The sequence below is a fragment of the Marmota marmota genome, unplaced genomic scaffold, assembly GCF_001458135.2.
Source record: "Marmota marmota marmota unplaced genomic scaffold, marMar, whole genome shotgun sequence".
Classification (NCBI taxonomy): Eukaryota; Metazoa; Chordata; class Mammalia; order Rodentia; family Sciuridae; genus Marmota; species Marmota marmota.
Genome location: NW_026000242.1, coordinates 28,116,811 through 28,141,953, shown reverse-complemented (window position 1 = coordinate 28,141,953; position 25,143 = coordinate 28,116,811). Strand labels below are relative to the sequence as shown.

Genomic DNA, 25,143 nt, shown 5'->3' with positions numbered 1-25,143 from the left:
GGTGAACCTCCCGGGGGCTCCCAGGCCCCCTCGTCCCCGGGTCCTCGCCCTCTCCCTCGCCGGCCGGGCTGCTCCGGCTGGCGCTGCCCCGGGACAGCGGCGAGAGGCTCAACTGCGAGGTCGCCCGGCGGGAGGCCGGCTGGACCCCTGCGCGGGGCCGGACGGGGCGCGCGGCGGGTGGACGGCGACCGGGATGCCTGGACCCGCCTTGCGGAACCCAGAGCGCAAGGTTCTGCCCAGGCGGGAAGGTCTAGGAGCTAGCTGTGTGGACCTGGGCAGGTCACTTACCTCCTCAGGGCCTCTGAGAAAACCTGCAGAATCATTTACTCATCTCTACCTGTGGCCAGGTTTTCATTCACCATCCTTGCCCGGCCCCCCAACAATTCCACACAGGTCCGATTCCTTTGATGTCGCCTTCCTCCTCCACCACCCCAGATACTCTTTAATTGACTTTTATGTAGTGATTCAGAGGAGTTGTCGTGTCTTTCAATACTTTGTCCACTTGTCCTCGTAGACTGTTTTTTAACTAAAACTTTGTTGCTGGGACAAACATTATTTTACTTTAGGCAAGAGGTAAGACGGTACCCACAAAATCCTTTTTGTTTTATTTTAAATCCATTTTCTTTGTATCTCAAGGCATTTCTTAAGACTATTTTTTTTTTTTTGTCCTAAATCTCATGATACAGTCTTTCTAACAAAATGCAGAAAGGAATAAAGAATGAATGTATTCAGATAAAGGGAAAACTTTAGGCGATTTACCTGGATGGAAAGCTTCAAAACCTCTAGCTGTACCTCCTCTGAAACAGGAATTCTATTTTACTCATCAACCTGTACTGAGCACTTTGAAAAGGACCTGGTACCAAGCTATTGATCATTGAATAGTAAATTAATGCTCGTTTCTGTCAGTAACACCCATCATAAGTGTACAGGAGCGCTTTTTTTAAAAAGAAGGAAAATAAAAGAACAAAAAAAAAATCCCAATTTCTACATTTTGTAATAATAAGAGCTACCATACTCAGAAAAACTAACACTAAATTTGCCAATAGCAAATTTTCATGTTTTGTAGGTTAAAAAATGTAAGCAATTTAGGAATCTAGATCATTTTCCCCCAACAGATCCAAAACCAAGAAATATAAACCAGATGTAGCAGTTTCTTGACATGGAGAACCAAGCCCATACTACAGTGGGGTAAGTCCTGAGAAATTTCTATTTAATAAATTAATATTTAATTATGCCACACCACCTTGATGAAACATGAATTTTGAAATGTATTATTAATAGAAGGATGTGCCAATTATTTTTGGTAAGGAGACTTGGGGAAATTCAAGAGACTTATTAAAATTCATTAGTGTAAGTCTTTCCAATTTTGACTCAGTCTTGTACTTGAAAATCACTATTTTTTTCAACTTTTAATGACTTTGTCCAATGTCTAGTATGGTGATGATGCCCAGGCTGGCCTGAGATGCTCTCCATTTCCATAGTACAGCAACTCCTAGACAGCTTGCTCCTTTCTAACTGCATTGAGTGTCCCTAGTTTACCTCTACTTTTGCTCTTAAAACTAAACTCAACCCTTAAACACAGTCTCAAAATAGATCCAGATTCTCAAACAGTAATAGCTGGATATTTTGTCAAAAGTTTCAAGAACAAACAGCTTGCAAAATGAACCAAATTCTTTTTCATAAATATGTCCATATCCCTCGCTGCCACCAGTGCCACAAAGGTTTTTCTTCCTTTTGTTTTATTAACTAACTTGCCCCTAACTGACCTCAGATCTGGAAGGTGTACTATAGCACTCAATCTTCATTGTGATGAACTTTGGCACTAGTCACACCGCTCCAGGTGTCCCACTTTCAGTGATTCTGCTCAGACCATGACTTTGACATACGGCTCCGAAGGAAAGCTTTACAAGTCTGGATGGTGCATAGTAACAACTATCACTCTTTCCATTCCTTCTCCTTAAAACAGTCCTGCTAGGTATCATTCTCATTTTACAGTAAGAAAATAGAATATATTATTATGTAATCTGAGTTCTTATAATAGACTTCCCAAATATAGTGACTTAAGTAAGATTACAGTTTATTTCTATTTTATACGTTAGTCCAGAGATAAGCAGACCAGGACTGGTAGGGCAGCTTTGCCATCTCATTACCTTATTTCCATCTCTGGAAATAAGCTCCCACAATCACGACTGTGCTCTTAATGGAGAGAAGGGTAAGGGAGAGAGGAAAGAACAAGACTTTTCCTTCTGGGAGTATGACCTGGAAGTGGCAGGCCTCACTAAGGTTTTATTATCCATTGGTCAGAACTTAGTCCCAGGTAGAGGTGAGAACACTAGGAAATTTGGTCTTTTACCAAAGGCAGCCATATGTCTAAACTTAAATGCTGTATAATAGAGACATCCCCTACTCGTGATGGTTTGACTTATGATCAGCTTCATGATGGTACTGAAGAGATATACATTCAATAGAAACCATAGTTCAAATTTGGAGTCTGTATCTCTTCCTAATACCTGGTATAATTCTATTTGACAATGCTGCACAGCAGCAGCTAGCGAGTAGATACTGATACTATACACAGTGTACTGTGTTGCTAAACTACAATATTCAATAGGTTAGTGTATCAAGCATTTTCAACTTATGATATTTTCAGCATTCCAGATGTAACCCCACTTTAAGTCAAGGAGCATCTATAAAAGAATGAGTATTACTCTGCCACATTGAGGCTCAGAAACAGAAAAGAAAACACAAATTTCTACCCAGAATATACAATTGAATTCAGATATGTCTGGCTCTGATTCCCTCTGTGTTGGAAATGAATGGCAGTGAGATTCAGGGAATACTCTATGATCCATAGCAGAGCCAAGTATTAGAATTCTGGATTGATTACATGTTGGCTCTCTGGAATGATGATGACATTAAGAACTAAGACACAGATTATGTATCTTCAAAAATGTCTGTTTGTATTTGACCTACCTTCTTTTTCAGGTGAGTGGCTTTCTTCACATAACCCTGGGATCCCTTTGCTTTCTCTTATTTAAGAATGATAGAGTATGCACCTGTAATCCCAGTGGCTTGGGAGACTGAGGCAGGAGGATCCCAAGTTCAAAGCCAGCCTCAACAAAAGTGATGCCCTAAGCAACTCAGTTGAGACCCTGTCTCTAAATAAAATACAAAGTAGGGCCGAAGATGTGGCTTAGTGGTCAAGTGCCCCCAAGTTCAATCTTTAGTACCAAAATAATAATAATAATAATAATAATAATAATAGAGTAGAAAGTAGGTGGGAAGAAAGCAGATACACATGGAAGGGCTTAATAACAGTGGTGGTCATTGTGTGGCCATTTGAGGTAGGCTATTTGTTTGCAGGATTTGATGTCAGGCTGATCAGATCTTCATCCTCCTTCTTAGAGGATGTACATTGGGTTGCTAGCATTCTGGGAGCTGAGGAAGAGGAGGAGGCTGGAAATTTAGACTTACACTGTGAGACTTTAACTTAACCCTCTCCCCCAGTTTCCAGCATAGTGCCCCTGCCCCCACTGTGCCTGGTAGTCCCTCAGTCCAGAGCCTCTGTATTTTCCCTTTTCCCAGAGAATATGCCTTGAGTCTAATGCCAGTGAGAAGACCTAGGAGCCCAACTCCTTCTTATTCATTCCTCCTAACTTCAGCTTTACACTCACGCCCTGCTTCCAGAAGTACCTACTTGGGTTGCTTCTTGTTTTTCTCTACCACCAGCTCCCATTATTCCCATTATTTTTGTCCTTGTAGACTTAACCTTGTATGTTAAAAATATCCCCTTGTTTTATTTTAGTAGAATTTAGGAAGGGAGCAAAGTGTGTGTATTCATCCATCTTTAACTAAAAGTCTCATTTTTTTCTACTGAATATTCTATATTTTTTATTCTGTGACTTATACCTTAGCCATTGATCTCTTTCATAGGACTTTGTTGGATGCTTCCTAAAAATCTAAGTATGCTACACCATCCACCAAATTCTTCTTATTTACCATGAGAGCCATATTTTCTTTTTTTTTTTTAAGAGAGAGTGAGCGAGAGGAGAGAGAGAGAGAGAGAGAGAATTTTAATATTTATTTTTAGTTTTTGGCGGACACAACATCTTTATTTTATTTTTATGTGGTGCTGAGGATCGAACCCAGCACCCCGCACATGCCAGGAGAGCGTGTTACTGCTTGAGTCACATCCCCAGCCCGAGAGCCATATTTTCAACGAAACAAGATAGATGAATATTAAAGCTTAGCTTTTCAGATCTGAATAAAGAAAGGTCCTTCAAAACACTGCTTTTCTATGTGTACATCTTTCTTAGCCCTTAAAGTGCCCTTTCCCTGTGAGATACATTCATTCAGAATCACAACTTTACTTACCGGCGTTTCTTGATTAGTTAAATATAGTTTTAATCAGTTTGTAAAAACTCATTTTTTCTGATATGTCAATATATTGCAACTTTAATAAATTGTTATATTATTATTCTTGCACATTGAGAGTTCCTTATACTTTGATTGATTCTCTTGATTTCTGGATGACCCAGGCTATTCTCTCTCCATCATACTTTACCCTCCATTCCATACATACATTTATTCTCCAGAGTTATCAAATTTGACAAGTTCTTCTAATTTCTTATTTCCCTAGTGAAGAAATAAAGTGAAGTAGACCTGGGGTAAAAATCTGGACATCTAACTTGAAGGTAGAGTCTGAAATGTTAGCACAATGCTAAGTGATCATAGGAATTCAGTGAGTGATTTTGAAAGGAAATTCAAAAAGAAGGAAGAAAGGGAGGAAGAAAATAAAGAAGTTAAGACTCTTTGGGGAGAATAATTAAGCTCTTGCCGAGTTTAGGGAAAGGTGAAAAAACACCACTGTGTAGATACATTTGCACATGACTTTTACAGAACAGTAAGATTGTTACATGCATTACAGGAAGTATCATGAAGGAGGAGGAAGAGGGGGAAAAGAGGAGAGGGTAGCGGGAGGAAAAGGAAAAGGGCCTGATATGTATAAACCTAGGTTTAAACATTAGGGGCTAAGCACAGTTCACCTGACCTGGTGTTCTGTGGTGCTCAGTTTTCTGGCACCTTAAAAGTATCTGAAACATTTGTGAACCTCTATCAGAGCATTTATGAGCCAGAGAAGTGCTAAACACATGAAAGTTACAGAGATGTGAGCACACCACTTATCATCTCCCTAGACGAAAGGAGCAGTCTCATTGAATGGTAAATTATGAAGCAAAAAGGGAGAAATAGAGACAAAAATGGGAAAATAGGCAAGAGCAGCAGTGAAAATAGGAACATGGAGTCAATTCAGCAACACTGTATGTCAGTGGATTCCAGGAGCTCCAGTTCTGTTCAGCACTGTTAGTCTTCTTCCCCACTGCATCACAGGGCCCAGCACAGTGCCTGCCAGGTGTGGGGGTATGCAGTCAGCGTATGTGAATGAATAAATGAACTGAAAGAATGAGAATCTATAATGAGGAATAGTGTCAAACAAAGGGAGATCAGATATAAATACAACATTCAAAGGACCAGGGCAAAGTGGAGTTAAGAGTTCAGAATTAGGAGTAGAGTTGTATGAAAGCAGGGTGTGAAAAACATGAATACTGGAAATGTTTTAGAGATTCTTTTGGGGCATTGAAGGTTTACCTTTTAATTGGGGAGTGTGTGGAACATGGTTATGTAGGAGTGGCTTCATGGTCAGAGACAAGTTAGACTAGGGTATGCTTTTATGGAGTCTCTGAAGGTAACATACTAAGGTACATTGCTTTCATCTTTTAGTGTTACTTATATCCTGAAATTAATAGGAATATTTGGTTATTATTCTCATTTTCTTCTAAAAGCAATTATTAAGTTGTTATTGTTTCTTACAATAGGAAGCATTATAGAATGAGGAAAAATACATTTCATAAATGCCATACTCAAGTACAAACATGCAGCATAACTGTCCCTGGGGAAATTCATTAACCAAGCCATAGTGCAATGGAGTGTCTAACCTTAAACTATACAAATGCCAATGTGCATAAGAGGAGAGAGCCAGGTATACTATAGAATCCATAAAGTGAAATGGCTTCTAAATTTTCTCTAAGGAGAAATAAAAATACTTTTATTCTAATCTTATAATTTTCAAATTATATGCTACTTAAAATGATTCAAGAATAGGAAGTAATTGGTGGATCAGCAGAACATTTAACATCTAGAAAATAGCTGGTAGGATTGCCCATGCAGTGAGTATCTTAATAGAAACTGAGGTGGGATATGAGACTGGTGCTATAACCCATGAACTCAGGAATAATGAAATCTTTCCTCAAATCAGACAATTCCAATTGAGATACATACACACTTACAATGGCAAAGAAAAGCAAGACACTTTGAGCAAAAGTGGTAATAAGGCCACTAACTCAATGTCAGTAGAGGCCATGTGATGGGGAATAAAGAGGCACTCCTGCCCTTCCCAACCAAGATAGTATCAGTAAAGAGCTGTTGGGAAGCCTCAGTGCCAACTCCACGTAGCAGTACTGAGGACTCTTTTCCTCCAAGTGACAATAGACTGAATCAAGAAACTGAACTTGCACCACCAACTTATAGTGATAAGGCTGTACCCCATTCTCCTGATGCAAAACGTCAAAACAGGCCTATTGGAACACAAATTTTAAGTAAGTGTTCAGAGTCTTATAATACCCAAATAAATTAGTATTCATATTTTTCTTATGGTTGGTAGTTCAAGACTGATACTGTGGCTACACAATGATATCCGGGACCTCATGGGGCTTACAATCTAGTGGGAGGATTCTTACTATAGTACGTTTTATGGATATACAATTTTCTTTATATTGGAGGCCAGGATAATAGCTGTTCGGAAGAAAAAGTAAGCAAATTATTAGAATAAAAAGTTACAGAATAAATCTGAAGGAGGCATTTGGAAAGACCTGAAGAAAGTGAGAAAACTAGACACATGGATATGCTGGGGATCAGTATTCCACATAAAGGAATAAGCAAAAGCCAAGCTTCTGAAGCTGGTACATGCTTGGTGTTTTCAAGGAACAGAAAGGAGGCCAGTAAGATTAGAAAGAAGCAAGCAAGGAGAAATCTGGTAAGAGGTGAAATCAGAAAGGCAAATAGGGCCAGATCCTATAGGACACTGTAGACCTGGGTAAAAACTTTGGATTTCACTGTGTAAAAGTCACTGGAGGACTTAGAGAAAAGATATGACATTTTCCATTAAAAATCATCATCTAGTTTTAAACATTTTACATGATATTTTCTGTTTTCAAATGTTCCTTCTAATTCCTTGGGAAGAATAGCACATTGGAAGGCAAGGGTAGGAAACACAGACAAGCAAAGCAAAAACTCTTGTAATCACACAGGTGACAAGATACTAGTAGCTATGGAAGGCACCCAGCCGAAGGAATTTATCCACTGGAAATCAGGCCAGTGTCCTGAAGTGGTAAACATGAGGATATATAGAGCATCCACAACATCTGCAACAATCCTCTTTTAAATAACTTTTTAGTAATGTTTCTTACCTTTCACAGGCCAGATTTTGTTACATGGCCATGTCTCTCTGAAGAAACACTGAGAAATGTATCTATTTCTTAACTGTATACATTTCTACTCTGAATAATATAAGAGCACAATATGAAAGTAAGGAAAGATGGATATCTAAGGTAGTCACTATTTCATCTTCTGTTACTATAACAAAACACTTAATGTTGTGCACTTTATAAAGAAAAGGCACGCATTTACCTCACAGTTTTGGAGGCTGAAAGTCCAAAGATCAGGAAGCCCTATAGGAGGGTCTTACGGCAGATGGCATCAGGACGGTGGGAGCAGGTTCTGAAGAGATCACATGGAAAGAAGTCAGAAAGATTCAGTGGCCAGGCTTTCTCTTTTTTATAATTCACCCTCATAGGAACTAACCAGGATCCTGTGAGAACTACATTCATCTCTTTGAAGGGTGATATTTCCAATGACATAATTGTCTCTCACTAGACTACACCTGTTAAAGATTACATCACTTCTCAACATCACTACAGTAGGCACCAAACTTTCAACACGTGAATCTTTGGGGGAAACAGTGAAGTCATCTCCAAACTATAGCAGTAGAAAACTAGCAGACGAGTGATAAGGATAATCCAGATCAACCTTTATCACTAGATATGGTAAAAAGTGGTTAGAACTTAGGACATATAGTGGAAGTAGCACCAGCAAGATATACTGTTGTTTGAGTGGTTTGAGGGAGAAACAAATCATGAAGAATTTTTATCTTACGCGACTGGTAGCAGTTATGCCAGTTAGGAAGCCCTGGGCTGGGAACAAGTTTCTGGTGCAGGGAGTCAAGAGCTCTGTTTTGAATTCATGATATTTGGGAGGCAACTAGACACTCTATGGAAATGTCAATGTCGAATAGGTGGGAAGATATAGAAATCTGGAGCTCAGGAGCTTTGGCTGCAGGTGCACATTAAGAAATTATCACAACAAGCTGTCATAAGAGGTTCATTAGCAATTCCCAATGTTCAGCCAGGTACAGTGGTGCATGTGCCTCCAGAGGCTGAAGCAGGAAGATCACAAGTTCAAGGCCAGCTTCAGCAGTTTAGCAAGGCTTGGTTAGATCCGATTCAAAATTTAAAAAGGGTAGGAGATGTAGCTCTGTGGTTAAGAGACCTGGGTTCAATCTCCAATACCAAAAAAAAGAAAGAAAAGAAATTTTTAAAAATTGTCTGGTATTGGAAAAACCGTTCTTATCATTTCTTAGCTAGTTCTTCCCTGTTGGGATCTAGTGAAATAGCTGGCTCCAATTTTAAAGAGCAAAGAATAAAATAACTAGCCTCATGTGTACTAATGCTGGTTTCTTATCAAATAGGCTTTATTTCAAGAGGAAATTCAGTTGTCCTAGAGATTGGCTTTCAGAGCCAAGTGATGCATGTATAGATAAACATTATTATTAATTGTATTATATATTTGTGTATATTACTGTGAAGTAATGATTTATGTGCATAAGTTTATGAAGACATTGAAGCTATTTATACTTCCAAATAATCATCAAGAACCACTTGAAAATAAAGATGGTGATACTAATATTTCACTGTCACTGTCTTCTCACCTCCTTTCATTGGTCACTAGAAGTTATTTGAAATGTGAAAAGTTATTTTTAAAAAATCATTTGTAATGTAGGTATTTTAATGTAGGTATTTATGTTCTCTTTAGAACACAAAAAAAGAGATTTTTAAATTTGTACATTCCTAGAATTCTGATAAAACATTGATAGGAACTTGGAGGATATGGCATTGCATTTTATTTCTATTAATGCCTCCCTTTCATTGTCATGATAAAGGCTTTAGAGAGGTTTTTATAAGTACATTTAAGCACCCATTTTTTTTTAATAGTGAGATTTATGCCTCCTCCACATCACAGCATTAAGCTTCTTGCAAACAAGAGAAAAGAATGGACTGAATATGAGCCACCGTCTCAATTATGCAGTAAAAATAGGCATTTTAGGGGCTGGGTTTGTGGTTCAGTGGTAGCACACTCATCTGGCATGTGTGAGGCACTGGGTTTGATCCTCAGCACCACATAAAAATAAATAAATAAATAAATAAATAAATAAATAAATAAAGGTTTTGTGTCCATCCACAACTAAAAAAATTTATTTTTAAAAATAGGCATTTTAGTGCTGCTAACTCAGCAAACACTAATGATGACAGTAAATAACATTTTTGGATGACAAGAAAAGGATTGAGAAAAATTTTTTAAAATCTATTACTCAGTAATTAATTTTGAAGAAGGGTAACTATGAAACTATGACCTAAAAGTCCTAAAATAACAAACCTTTCACTTTACTACTTTAGGAGAGACAACTGACTAAAGAACAGATTGATATCACAGCAATGTCTATGAATGTGTGTTCTGAGACTTCTCCTGGAGTCTCTCCTACTTGGTCTTGTTAATGTTTCTTGTGGGGTACAGTCTTTGATGTACAGAACAGGGTCTGTGAGTCACCATGGAAAAGTTAAATTATATTTAGTATAGCCTATTAGCTTAGGCAAATAAGTATGTAATATATTTTAGAATGAGTTTCACTAAAAAGATTTTGAAAAAGTTAAGACCTAATTCGATTGCTTATCAACCCATTTGGAAACCCATTTCTTAGACCATCCCATGTTTTATGAAATAGTCTACTCTCTTTTCTCTGTTTCTCCCTGCCTCCTCCTTTCCTTCCATGATTACTTCTCTATTTGTCTTTTAAATTCCCAAATTGAACTCACTCTCTATTTCCTTTTCTCTTTTCTGTTTTATAAACCTGTCTTTTCACCTCCATTTTCCAGATCTATGAATATAAGGATGACCTTACATTTCAATTTGACCAGAATAATCAGTTTCCACCTGGTATCCTAGCATAATTATTACTAATACCCCTTTCACTTTCAAAACCATCTTGGTGTGGATAACAAGCCATACAGTCATTGTAGCAGTCCATCTGAAGAGGTTCTGCCTTTTCTAAGAGTCAGTATGTAAACTTATATTTTAAAGCTTATATATTTTAAAAAATGGGTGCTTAAATGTACTTATAAAAACCTCTCTAAAGAGCCCACCAGCCACAAAACTGCTGTGGGTTACCTCCATGAATAACCATGCATCTTACCCTGGCTCTTTTTTTTTTAAGGTATTTTATTTATTTGCACATAATGTTTTTATATATTTATGAGATATAATATGATGTTTTGATTTATGTGTGCATCATATAATGATCAACTCAAGGTAATTAATGTATCTATCACCTTAAACTTTTATCATTTCTTTATGAGTAGTACATTTAAATTCCTTTCCTCTATTTTAAGATATATAGTGTTTTTTGTTGATCATATTGACCCTGCTGTGCCCTGGAATACCAAAACTTATTTCTCCTGATATGGGAAAAATGGTACATTCATACATTGCTGGTGGGACTGAAAATTGGTACAACTACTATGGAAAGCAGTATGGAGATTCCTCAGAAACATGGAACAGAACCACCATTTGATCCAGTTATCCCACTCCTCAACATATACCCAAAGGACTTAAAATCAGCATACTACAGTGACACAGCCACATCAGTGTTTATAGCAACTCAACTCACAATAAATAGCTAACCTATGGAACTAACATAGGTGCCCTTCAATAGATGAATGGATAAAGAAAATTTGGTATAAATACACAATGGAATATTAGCCATAATATTGACTTTTGCTGGTAAATGAATAGATCTGGAGACTATCATGCTAAGTGAAATAAGCCAAGTTCAAGAAACAAAAGATTGAATATTCTCTTTAATATATGGATGCTAACACACATTAAAGGGTGGGGGAGAAATGAAGTTCAGTGGATTAGACAAAAGGAAATGAAGGGAAGGGAGAGGGGTAGGAATAGGAAAGACAATGGAATGAATCAGATAGAACTTTTCTATGTTCATATATGAATATACTACAGCGAATCTTCATATCATATAAAACCACAAGAATGGGATCCTAATTAGAATAAGATATGGTCCATGTATGTATAATATGTCAAAATATACTCTACTGTTATGTCTATCTAAAAAGAACAAATTAAAATCTTATTCTTCCTATCAAACAACAATAGCATTGTGCTGGATGATCAATCTCTTCTGCACATCTCACTGCTCCTCCAGTATCTGGTAACCGTCATTCTGCTGTCAACTGCTCTAAGATTAACCTTTTTTAAATTCCACATGAATGAGATCATATAGTGCTTATTTTTAATTTTTGTTTATTTAATCTAATTTGTTACATATGACAGCAGAATGCAATTCAATTCATATTACATATATAGAGCAAAATTTATCATGTCTCTGGTTGTACACAAAGTAGAGGGACACCACTCGTGTCTTCATACACGTACCTAGGGTAATGATGTCTATCTCATTCCACTGTCTTTCCTACCCCCATGCCCCCTCCCTTCCCCTCCCTCCCCTTTGCCCTATCTAAAGTTTGTCTATTCCTCCCATGCTTCCCCTCCCATCCCCATTATGAATCACATCCTTATATCAGAAAAAACATTTGACATTTGGTTTTTTGGGATTGGTTTACTTCACTTAGCCTTTACCTGAGAATAAAATCAAATGTCATGATTTTATTCTCTTTTATGCTGAGTAATATTCCATTTTGTATATGTTCCACATTTTCTTTATCCATACATCTACTGAGGGGCATCTAAGTTGGCTCCACAATTTAGCTATTTTGAATTGTGCTGCTATAAACATTGATGTGGCTGTGTCCCTGTAGTATGCTGTTTTTAAGCCCTTTGGGTATAAACTGATGAGTAGGATAGCTGGGTGAAATGGTAGTTCCATTCAAAGCTTTCCAAGGAATCTCCATACTGTTTTCCAGATTGGCTGCACCAATTTGTAGTCACACCAGCAATGTATGAGTGTGTCTTTTCCCCCACATTCTCACCAACACCTATTGTTGTTTGTATTCTTAGTAGCTGACATTCTGACTAGAGTGAGATGAAATCTTAGAGTAGTTTTGATTTGCATTTTTCTAATTGCTAGAGATTTGAACATTTTTTCCAATATTTGTTGATTGATTGTATATCCTTTTCTGAGAAGTGTCTGTTCAGTTCCTTGGCCCATTTATTGATTGGGCTATTTGTTATTTTGGTGTTAAGATTTTTGAGTTCTGTATATAATCCTAGAGATTAGTGCTCTATCTGATGTACGTATGTTAAAAATTTGCTCCCATTCTATAGGCTCTCCATTCATACTGCTTATATTTCTGTACTTATTTAGCTTTGTACTGTCCTCCAGGTCCACCCATGTTGTAGCTAATTACAGGATTTCATGCTTTTTGTGGCTCAGTAGAATTCTATTATGTATATAAACCACATTTCCTTTATCCATTCATCTCCTGGTAGACATTTAGTTGATTATATACCCGGCTATTGTGAATAGTATTAAACATGGGATTTCAGGTGTCTTTTCAACAAGTTCATTTCCATTGTGTATATGGGACTGCTGGATTATATGGTATTCTGTTTTCAGGTTAAAAAACAAAACAAAACTCTATACTGATCTCCATAATGACTCTACTAAATTTTCAGCAACATTGAAAAGGGTTTGTCTTTCTTCATATCCTTGCCAGTGTTGCTGAAAGCTCAGTCCTTGTCCCCAATGCCAATCCATTAATGAAGACACAGTTTTGAGAAAAAGGAAAAAGAAGGTTTATTGCTTTGCTAGCAAGGGAGAAACATAGGGGAGTCCTGTCCCAAAGCTGTGATTCTTCCCATCTGGAGGAATATAGGGGGCTTTTATAGAAGTGATTCAGAGAAAATGAGATTAGAGAGAAAAAGAAGATCAGGGAGGAGAATTTTAGGGAAAAGGAGATTGGGAAAAAGAAAAAAAAATTAAGTTTCAAAGCCACAAGGGATATAGTCAAAACATCAAGTGAGCCCCTGTTACACCAGCACTTCTTATTTTCTCTTTGAAAATAGCCATTCTTACTGCAGTGAGACCCTGAATAGCTAATACAATGCTGAGCAAAAACAAAAACAACAATAAAAAACAAATCAAGAAGCAATATAACAACTGACTTCAAAATACACTACAAAACAAGAGTAATCAAAACATCATTACTGGCATAAAAACACACAGACCAGTGGAAGAGAACAGAGAGCCCAGAGTTAACCCCACACATTTACAGCCAACAGATTTTTTTTTTTTTTTTAGAGGAAAAGGAAGAAAGTTGTTTTGCTTTGCTAGCAAAGGAGAAACAGAGGGGACTCCTGTCCCAGAGGCTGTGAATCTGTCCATCAGCAGGAACAGGGGGCTTTTAAAGAGGTAATTCAAAGATTACATTCTACATGTTCTCTGCTGGAGTTGTAATTCACTTGTTAATTTGGGAGATAATCATTTCTGAGATCTTCTAGTACCATTCCAAAGTCTGGATTACTTCATTCTTATGGTAGAGGTGTGTACTCATGGACAGATGAATCTGCCTAAAATAAGGAAGAAAGGTAATCCTGCTTCCTCCCAAGATTAGGGAGGAGGAGAGATTAGGAAAGAGCAAGGAGAGACGAAGAAAAAGAAACATGTGCATTTAAAAAATAAGTTGCAGTGGCAGAGCAGCAAGGGCTATGTTAAAAGCATAAAATGAACCACTGTTACATTTTCCCACTGTCAATTTCTACATCCGGTTTCTGTGGAAAAATGGGTGATAACATCTCCAAGCTGCTTCCTGCTTAAAGAGGGTAAAGTTGGGGGAAGTAACCCCAAGTCCTTGTTGTTATCAGGTGGGATGTGGACAGAACAGTTAAGGACATTCAGCATCAGAGCAGTCCAGAGGCCCACATAGCAGATAGTAGGTGACTGAACAAGGTATACATAGAGCAGGGATGATGCTAAGACAACAGTAAACAATACAGCAAAGCATTACTTTCAGCCAACTGATTTTTAACAAAGGAGTATACAATGGAGAAAGGGCAGTGTGAAAGGACACTTGCAGAGTCCACACAAAGACCAAAGACCACACCACACGCCAGAGTCTCTCACAAGAGATTTATTGTCAGTAGCATGAGGCAAACCGACAAGGCTGTTTCTCAGAGGAGAGCAGCAGTGAGTCGAGCATTCACAGAGCAGCTTTATAGCCCGCAAGAGGAATTTCATAAGCTGCTTAGGAGTTGCATCATAAACTGGGGTGGGGTTGATCCTTTAGCAGACACATGTTCTTAAGGGATGTTAAGCAAGTTAAGTTCCACACACTAGATGGGTCCCAGTTTATAGGATTAATATGTTGGTACCTCAAGGAAACAAGAGTTGTATTTGGATTTTTTTTGTTGTTTTTTTTAACCACAAATACATTCAATATTTACTAACTGAAGGGATTATACTAGTTACACCAACACTTTGAAAGTTGCATGTAAAATGTTATGATAAAGAGATAATTGAACACAGCAATGAAAAAAAAAAGCAGCAGCAGTAGGGAGATTTGCTCATTGAACTAAGCTTCTTCATTCTTGCAGTTAATTCCTGTCCACAGTGATGATAGAAATTTTGTCTGATTTTTCATAGAACCAAGTACAGGTGACATTTTTCATGACACATTTCACCACTAATTTCCCATCTTTCAATTTTCTTATAATTGTGCTTTCCTTCCCATCCCATTCCTGATGCTGAACCAATGTGCTGTCTACAAAGCTGCAAAACATCTGAGTTTTTATGCCATCAGCTACAGTTTCTTCTCTCCCAGGGTACAAAAAAAAAAACTATGTTGTTTTCAAGGTGCTTTCCATTTCTATATGAATTTCTGGTTTTCAAGAGTGATGATACACTCTGACTTAGCCATTGCACCCATTTTCCTCATAGTAAGTCCCTCTCTTAATTCATTCGTGTAGCCATCAAAGCCTTTATAGTCCACCAGGTGCCATCTTCCTTCCAGATGCTGAATGGTGGCCATGGTGGGTGCTGGTGCTGCTGTGTCAGTAGAATAGGAATGTGGGCAGTTTGCTGTTGTATTTGAGTTTTACCATCATATTTTACAGGGCTTTTCATTTTTGTAGGAAAGAAAGAAAAAGTTGCAAAGTTAATTAAATTGATTAGTATCTGATAATAATAAAGGGGAGTAATCAATGGATCACTGTCACCATGAAGGGCTTGATAGTAGAATGTCACAAGGCTCTGTCCTCAATTTTATTCTTGATGGCACTTTATTAATAGCTTTTATATACACATGTAGTACATGAAAGTATATATTTTATATATCCCTATTTCTTTAATATATAAATATTGTGAATGTCTCTATATAAAATAGCTAATCTGCAGCTGACCCAAAACTGGATGGTTTAGTAAAGACATTCTCTGATGGAAGCAGGATCCCAAATATAAGCTCAGATATCCCCTCATTTAGGACACCTGAGATAGCCCAATCTCTGTTCTAGGTCTGTGTTCAGGACTCCTCCTTTCTAAGATACCTGCACGTATTCATCAGTCTTTTCTTCTGCCTTCCTTGAATGTCCCTTTCTATGCACAGGTAGCGTCTGGCTTCCTGTCAATTTTCCCAGTATCTCATACAGTGGTTAATGAACCAGTGACCCAGGCTGAAAACCTGAAACTGTGAAACTGAAATTCAATAGGGATGACTGTAAAGCCCTGCCCTTGGATCCCCCTTAAGAAACTAAACAAGCAGAAGATAGTGAATAAGTGGCTTACTCAGAGCTTGCATGGAAAAAGAAAGATAAATTTAGATAAGAATAAATAAATTTAGATAAGATGGCACCTGGTGGGCTGGGGTTTTGACTCAGTGCTAGAGTGCTTGCCTAGCACATGTGAGGCACTAGGTTCAATCCTCAGCACCACATGAAACTAAATAAATAATGGTATTGTGTCTGTTTACAACTTAAAAAAATATTTAAAAAAGAATAAACCCACCCTGTAATAGTAGATATCACTTTTTCCTTTCCCCTCCAAAATTCTAAACTATTGTGACCTCTATCAAGTTGAATGAAAGTATATGATACCTAAAACAACAGATGTGAGTCCCTGTCTGAGCTGAAGAGACATACCTATGGTGTTATGTTAAAGTCTTGAGTGGTACATTTCAAGTAGGAAATAAAAAAACAACTTGTTCAAAAGCAAATCACTAGGATTTTGAAAAGGCTGAAAATATTACAATAGTTATTAATTTTTTCATTAATTTAAAAAATTTATTCTAAATATGTAATACTTTCCGGGCAACTGGGTAAAGAGTATAGAGAAGTGGAGAAAAATGTCTATTATCAATCAAAAGAAACAAAGGTATTTTTTGGATAAGCAAGATAACCCAGATGAGAACAAGCAAAAGCTATTTATTTCGAGTTTGCTATATCACCAAGGTAATCACCCATGATCACTACTTGGCAGACTCAAAGGCAGGAAGGGAAATGAGAAAGCTTTACAGTGGGAAAAAAAAAAAAGTGGCCCAGGAGGCTTCAGGTCTGCTGTGGCTGGAGACTAGTGGCATGGAGAAGCTAAGAACAGAATAACTAGAAGCAGGGCTTTCTATGTGACTAGTTTGGAGATTCTATGTGGCCTTCTCCAGTTGGTTGTGAGTTGGAAGTGGGAGCAAAAATTGGGGAAGCTGGCAGTCAGTGACCAAGCTCTGACCTTTCTGGCATGATTGCTGCAAACTAGTTGTTGCAGAAGTTGCAAGTCATAGTCTATCATGTGGTCTGGCCATCATTCATTTGTATATTCAGTCTCTAATACTTAACATTGAGAAGAAAAAACAGGGAACACTGAAAACTGCATTCAGTACATTGATGACTGTATTCAAGTATGTTAACCTTCAACATTCTGTGTTGAAAAGTTTTGAATGGTCTCAATGGATCAAATTAGGACCTGTGCATGGAAAAGTTGTTCAATATAAAAAAAAATTCTAACTTATTGTCATCTAGAAGCAATCTCAGACAGGAACTATTAGTTAAGGGAAGAATCCAGATATAGGCTGGGTGAGTTCTTTGCAGTGATGTTGCAAAATAAATCACAAACTTCAGCAGGCATTGAATCACTTGATACTTTTGTTAGTAATGCAGAATTTTGGACTCTGTCCTAGATCTGATGAATCTGATTCATGTTGTATGCCAGATGATTTTCTCAAGAAGTATTTGTAGAAGGAATGTACACACTGTAAAAGCAGTTGGACTAGATGGTTTGTAAGAGTCCTTCCACCTGAGAGTCTAATATTCTAACTTTTTTATACCATTGTCATAACCAGGAAGTAAGCCACTCATTCACTTATTTAATAATTAATTATTTAATAAATAAATTATTTAATAAAATTAATTGGGTAGATTACATTATGTCCACACTCTAGGCCTGCATTTTTATGTATTAGCATGGGGCATTCCTATATTCCAAGGAGACAATAATGAAAAAACAGCTCATTTATTCTTTTTTCAAAGTTTTATTGAGTATCTAATATGTGCTAGGGTATTGCACTAGGCTCTGGTGAGATAGAGAGGAACCAAACTGATAAAGTCCCCTTTTTCCAGAGCTTAAACTAGTAAAAGAAATATACAAAATGTATGTGTAGGAAATGATGATACCTGATAACAACAACAAAAAAAAGTTGTGAGAACACCAGGCCAGTTCTGTACTTTTGCTCTACATCATAATTTAAATTAAAATCAATCAAATTATTTATAGAGGAATTAGTATGCTGTATTTCCTCAGATTTGGTTTAGGTGTTAAGTAAAAGTTGAAAAAGCTTTGGGGCCTTATTCCAGGACTACTATGAGGCTTCAAAATGGCACTTTGTACTTAAAACCTCTCTGATATCAAAATCAGTAAATACATTGTTGAATAAACCAGGATGATTCTGGGTATTTTAGGAAATGATTTCAGATTCTGAATCCATTAGGTTCTGACACCTGTTTCTAACCGTACCCTATTGCAATGGAATGAATTTCTGTTGTATTTTTTAAACATGTTCTTGTCCATAACACCATGTCTTCTGCTGTGTGATATACAGGAAGGCATGAAAGGTAAGAAACAGCTGCCTAGGATCCAGCTCTTTGAACAATTAGCTGTGTGTGACCTTGACCTCTGTGGGTCTCATTTTTATTTTTATTTTTTTCCAAAATGTTAAATAATCCTTAATTAGCCCTAAAATTCTGATTTGGTTAAACTAAATGGGGAAATGTTATTTCACACTTGCCTCTCCTCCTGCCCTCCTCTCTACCGCAATAATGCATTAGAAGCTTGATCAACACCATTGAAATGAATGATGAAATAATTCACTTTCCTAATAAGGATATTTTTGTGACCCTTGACTGAAGTCTGAGGTCTTAATATCCACCTGCTTATCCAGTCTAAGAGACTGGACTCTCTGGGAAGATTCAACTTTCTAGAAAAAGAACCCAGTACTGAGAAGACCTAGCAATCTGTCATCTTCCCAGATTTCAGTGTCTATAATATTCACTGTTACCAAGTTTCAACCTCAATAGACCTTTCTAGACCAAATATAATGCCATCTATATCACTTATAGTATTCCCATTGTCTAAAGACTTGTGCTACACTGTCCACACCTGTCTGATCAAATTTCTTCCAAATAGACATCATGCCCAGGTTCCCCCTTTTTGAGGAGCAGTATGACAGCATAGTTAGTACTCATGAATCTGGTCCTCTCTAGTTCAGGTTTGCTCTTTTGATGTCCCAATTTGCCTCTAAAATCTTCCCAAGGTGTGTGGACAGATGCACACACACACACACACACACATACACACATGAGACAGAGGTACATATATACTTACTTGTAACAATCCTTCAGCTAAATCTTACCAGTTTTCATAATTAGTCCACTCTAGAAATGTTATTTTAAAAAATTAAGTGTATATATACTACTAGCTCTGAAATTAGCTTTTAGTTTTAATTTAAAAAGTTAACCTCTAGCTTTTAGACTTCTTCCTATTTAAATAATTGAATAATTTGAGGAAATGATCAAGCTAGGCCAAGTAATTAATAATTTTTCTTGCCCCCACAATTCAGTCTTTTAAAATGTATTTTACTTTTCTACAATTGCCAGAGCTTCTCCTTGTGAGGCTGAGCTTCAGGAATTAATGGAACAAATTGACATCATGGTAAGCAACAAGAAATTGGATTGGGAAAGAAAGATGAGGGCTTTGGAGACACGATTAGATCTTCGGGATCAAGAGTTGGCAAATGCACAAACTTGTTTGGATCAGAAAGGTCAAGAGGTACTTAATGCGTGTATTAATAAATCATAATTCATCAGACTCTTACAAATAATATTTATTCTATTATAACATTTTTCATTATAGATACTTTTACTCAGGCATCTGCAACAGCATTTATTACTTGACATTCTGCCAACAAATACTATGCTTAATGTACTCCAAGAAATAAGCATAGAGAATAAATCCATAGATACTTACTGATGAAGATGGTCATATAGTGTCAATGCCATCTATAAAAGTAAAAAAAAAAATTACTGTATATGTGAAATAAATATTGTTTCCAAACAAAGATGTAAATGCTTGCTACTATAGAAACAAAGAAGTGGCTATCAAAACTGTGTCTTTCTTCAAGGCAGAGTTCAAGAGCATTTGCCTCCTCTAATCTGGGAGAAAAAATACTTCCTGAAAATTAGGTGTAAGAATTGATTGTGGTAGGACAAAGAAGAATAGAGTATGGTTAAGATGTGTGTGCAGCTGAGCACCCACCCTCGAGGAGCTCCCTCAGACCCTGCTGGGCTGCTCATTGCCAAACTGGTGGTCAGAGAATGTGAGAGAGTTCTCAGGCCTGGGAAGTTCAGGAAAACGATATGCCTTACCTAGCACTGACTTGTGTGTGTCTGTATTTGGCAAGGGGGTGAGGTTGGTGAATGAAGCATAAGAGAAATGTTTACTAATCATATATTAAAACTTCATCAGTTAATTTATTCATTGGCTACTTTTCTACCTTTATTGGCCTTTCAATAGATTTTGTTATTTGCATAGTTAACTATATTATCATTTGGCATGGTTACCTTAGTTTTGGGGATCTAGTTTCCTTTCTCCTAAGAGGAAGTTATCAGTCCTGGCATATGCCAGGGATTATTCTCTTACTTCTATACCTGTAAGAACACAGATATGTAAACAGTTGCCTTACCTACATTTTAAACAGACAAATTTAATAAGCCAAATCCTTAACAACTGTCCGTAGCCATTTTTCTTTTTAATATGTTCATTCTTATAAAAATGTAACAGCTGTTTATAGCACCACTAAAGCAGAGCTCACTTTGCAGGCAGGAAAAAAATGAATTATGCTAGTAGAGGTTTTGCCTAAGTATTGATGATACAATTTCCCAAAAAGATAATGCAAAGTAAGTAAGTTCTAAATCTTAGTTTAAAATGTGATGGTGATAAGGATCTTTTGTTAAATATCCATATTGCACTGTCATAATGTATATCTGGTGGAATAGTGGTGGCAATGTTTGGGTTTTGTGAATTATTAATAGCCATTTTAAGAACTGCAATACAAATATTTATTCTTGGTCTGGTACAGCAGTTTTATTTAAATTATGCTTCTATTTTCCACATTTTCTGATTTTGTCAGGCAAAATTTAGAGAAAGCAAAATTAAAATTTATTCTTACTGCAGGTGGGATTACTTCGACAGAAGTTGGACAGTCTGGAAAAATGTAATTTAGCAATGACTCAGAATTATGAAGGACAACTACAAACCCTAAAAGCTCAAGTAAGAAAACTTGTTACAATCTAGTGTTAAACATTTTGATATTTTTCCCTCATTTTTGTGCCTATATTATAATTGTACATAATGATGGGATTTGCTATATTCATACATGCATACAATATAACAATATAATTTGGCCAGTATCACTCTGATATGTTTTTCCTATAAAAGTGTGTTAATTTTATTAAAGCTGATTGTTCGTATATTTTAATTACATGTTTAATTATATGTTTGCCCCTGTCATTGTTTATATACTGGTTTTGTCTCTTTTACTAAATTGTCAGTTTTTTATACCTTCTGTGTCCTTTAACTGTTAGCACAGTGCTAAACAAATAGCTTTCTAGGTCTACAGAGGCTTGTTGATTAATTAAATTAGAATTATTAGCTGTGTGAATGGGAAGCAAAAAACCAGAACTATCTTTCATGGTTATTACTACCTAATAGGGATGCCTTAAATTCTATGGAAATTTGTAATGTGGAAGCTTGCTATAATGAAATCGATAATTGAAAGAATAAAACTGGTCTTTATTACTGGTAAGGCTATTTCATAAGTGATAGTGCTTCTTCATATGTCATGAGAGGGATACCAAATTCTTTCCTACTGTACTGGCAAGCAAAAGTCTTCTTTCCTTACCACAGTTATCACATAGGGCAGTAGTCATCTGGACATCTCAAATCTAGCAGATGCTAGCTATGTCCTTGCTTAAACTAGGAAATGAATCAATGGGAAATATGGTTTGATTATGAAATTTCATTTTATAACTAACTTTTCTTAGAGTACAAAGATTTCATATATGATAATCTTGTCAATAGAGCCCAAAGTATTTAATGCTTCTCCTTATTTGGCCATTAATACTGGAATATGAAACAATTTGATATCACTTAACTGGTATGCTCGTATCAGACTTAATCTTATATGACATTTATTAGATAATCTACCTGGAAATTTTGCCTATAATTTAAGTAACAGCCACTAATTGTGTCCAAGTTATGAAAGTATGCATAGTTTTTCCTAGCTAAAACCCTAAGATTTAAACCTTAAGTAAACCAACTGGGTTTTTTCTATGAATATAACAACATAAACATCAAATCACTATTTGAGACTTTTGTTTCTGGAAAGATAGGCTATAAGTACTTTTCCTATCATCCTCCTGAATACAGTTAAAAACAACATAAGACTCTGAGAAGTGGGGAGAAAAGATAGATTGGTTGAAAACCCTGGGACCCAAAGAATGACACAGCAGTGAATTCCCTAGGATTTCTTTTTTCCTTATCTACTCCAGACTAGGTGATAGAGAAGCTAGCAAATTAGACACACCAGTGGGTGCAAACAAGCCTAGCAGAAGCCTGTTGTCTTTAGCCAAAAGACCAGGAAAGAGGCAACATCAAACACTCTTATACATTTACTGCTCCACTCCAGCCAAACACCACGGGTAAGACAGCCCCACTCCCACCCCCACCAATAAGTGCTGAGTGGAAAACCCAGACCTCCACCTCTCCAGGCTATAACAAAGTAGCCTGAGCCCCTTGCCTGGGAGGTGTGAGCAGACTGAGTGGGAGGCCTGGATTTTCATCACCAGCAGTCATGGCCTTCCTAAACCAATCGTGTCCCTGGAAACCATATGGAGCCTAGTCTCTACACCCACTTCATGGTAATATGGTGTCCCTCCCCGTCATTCTCATAGTATGACAAGGAACCTTGTGATCAGTTACTGCTTAGTGCTAACAAGTCCACCACCACCACTAGAGTATCACTGCACAGATGGCCATATGAGAAGCAGTAAGAAGGAACTCATGACCCTCCCTCAGCCAAAGGCTAGAGGTCCCTAAACTCTCAATCCCACTCAGCAGGAATAAGGAGCATCTCCCTCTGGGTACCAGTGGAAGTAGCTCAAGACCTGGACTTCTACTACCACCTGGCAATAACAAGGTGGTCCCTGAAGGAACATTGTCAGACTAGAATGGCTAAAACACAATATTTAAATAAAATTCAGAGTCTCATGACACAATACCCAAAATTTCCAAGTTTCAATAGAAAATGCTTCATGACAGCAAAAAACAGGAAAATCTCAACTTGAATAAGAAAACATAATCAATAGATGCCAATGTCAAGATCATACAGATGTTAGAATTATCTGGCAAGGATTTGAAAGTAGCTATTAAAAATGTTTTAATGAGCAATTACAAACAAGCTTGAAATGAATAAAAAATTAGAAAGTTGTAGCAAATAAATTTAAATCTAAAAAACTAGTTAGAAATTTTATAGCTGAAAAATAAAATAATCAAACTAAAAAAATTAGTGGAGGGGTTCAAAATGTTGAAGACAAAGGGAATGGTCAGTAGGAAAGATAGGCTATAAGTACATAGGAATTACCCCCATGTGAACAGCAGAAAGACTAAAAGAAAATAAACCCTTAGGGGACATGCAATATTATGACAAAAGACTGAAAGTTTACATCATCAGAATTTCAGAAGGAGAGGAAAAGGTGGGAAAGTATTTAAAAAAAAATAGTACCTGGAAAGTTCCAAATTTTCAAGAAATTGAGTGAACTTCACACAGGATAAACCCAGGGGAATCAATGGCCAGACATATCATAGTCAAAGTTCTGAAAACCATGAAAGAAAGAAACAAACCACAACAAAAAAATTGGAAGCAACAAGAGGGAAATGACACCTTAAAACAAATTCACATAATAGATCTCTCATCAGAAACCATGGAGGCCAGAAGCAAGTTGGGACAACTTATTTCAAATGCTGAAAGAGCACAGAATTGTATGCTCAGTGAAAATATCCTTCAGAAATGAAGGGAGATCAAGACATTGTCAAATGAAGGAAAACCTGGAGCATTTGTCGTTAGTAGACCTACCCTAAAAGAATGGCTTAAGGGTTTTCTCTTTGCAGAAGAAAAATAATAAATAATTCTGAAGACATCAGGAAGGGAAAACATTAGAAGAAAAAAACACAGGAAAATAACAATATACTTTTTTCTTCTTTTGAGTTTCCTATTGTTTGACTATAAAAAAATCACAGCGATGTTTAAGGTATTAATATGGAGGATATAGAGGAAACACTTAAGACAATTATATTGTAAATGGGACAGAATAAAAGAACATGATGTTTTATTATTTCATTACCCATCACTATAACAAAATACCTGAGACTGGGAATTTTATAAGTGGTTTATATAGTTCAGTTTTAGAAGCTGAAAATCCAAGATCAGGCAACCCCATTGCCCCTCTTATGGCCTCTGGTAAGGGCTCCCTTGGGTGTGTCAAAACATGGTGGATGGCATCACAATGGTGGAAGTCTGCCCCTGAGAGTGATCACCTGGAAAAATAGAAAGCCAGAGAGATTCAGAAGCTAGACTTGTTCTTTTTATAACTTGTTCTTTTTATAGACTTGTTCTTGTTCTTGTTTCTTTTAATAGGAATTAAGCAGGGTCCTGTAAGAACTACATTAATCCCTTCAAGGAAAGTAGCCCTAACAACCTCATCACCTTCCACTAAGCATCACTTCTTAAAGGTTCCACCATCTATCAGCATCATCAGGCTAAGAACCAATTCAGCACATGAACCTTTGGGGGACACACTCAGACCATATCCACCCCATAATGCTAGTCAATAATAAAAAGAACAAATGACAAAATTTTAAAGTGGACAAAGATAGACATTTCTCCAAAGAATGTATACAAATGAACAATATTCACATTAAAAAAATGTTCAACATCATTAGTCATTAAGGAACTGTCAATCAAACTCCATCAAAAGACTTCCAGAGCAAATAAACAAATTTGGCAAAGTAGCAGATGTACAAAATTAACATGCAAAAATCATTACCTTCCCTCATACCAAAAATAAAGCTGCCAAGAAAGAAATCAGGAAAACAATTTTATTCACAATAGCATCAAAAAAAAAAAAAAAACG

The 25,143-nt window shown here is 36.9% G+C and overlaps 1 protein-coding gene and 1 pseudogene across 4 annotated transcripts in view; one reads left to right on the top strand and one right to left on the bottom strand.

The window, feature by feature from the left end:
• Positions 1-160: 160 nt before the first annotated feature.
• Positions 161-25,143, top strand: part of Deup1 (deuterosome assembly protein 1) — an 87,058-nt gene continuing 62,075 nt past the window's right edge. Inside the window, exons 1-3 of one of the 4 annotated variants that reach the window (XM_048795786.1) lie at positions 161-1,188; positions 19,552-19,723; positions 21,128-21,223. In XM_048795786.1, coding sequence (XP_048651743.1) covers positions 1,160-1,188; positions 19,552-19,723; positions 21,128-21,223 — 297 coding nt within the window. In that variant the 5' untranslated portion in view covers positions 161-1,159. The remainder of the gene's footprint in view (positions 1,189-19,551; positions 19,724-21,127; positions 21,224-25,143) is intronic. The other 3 variants (XM_015489990.2, XM_048795784.1, XM_048795785.1) reach the window with 3 other exon arrangements.
• LOC107145939 lies at positions 14,537-16,246 on the bottom strand (annotated as a pseudogene).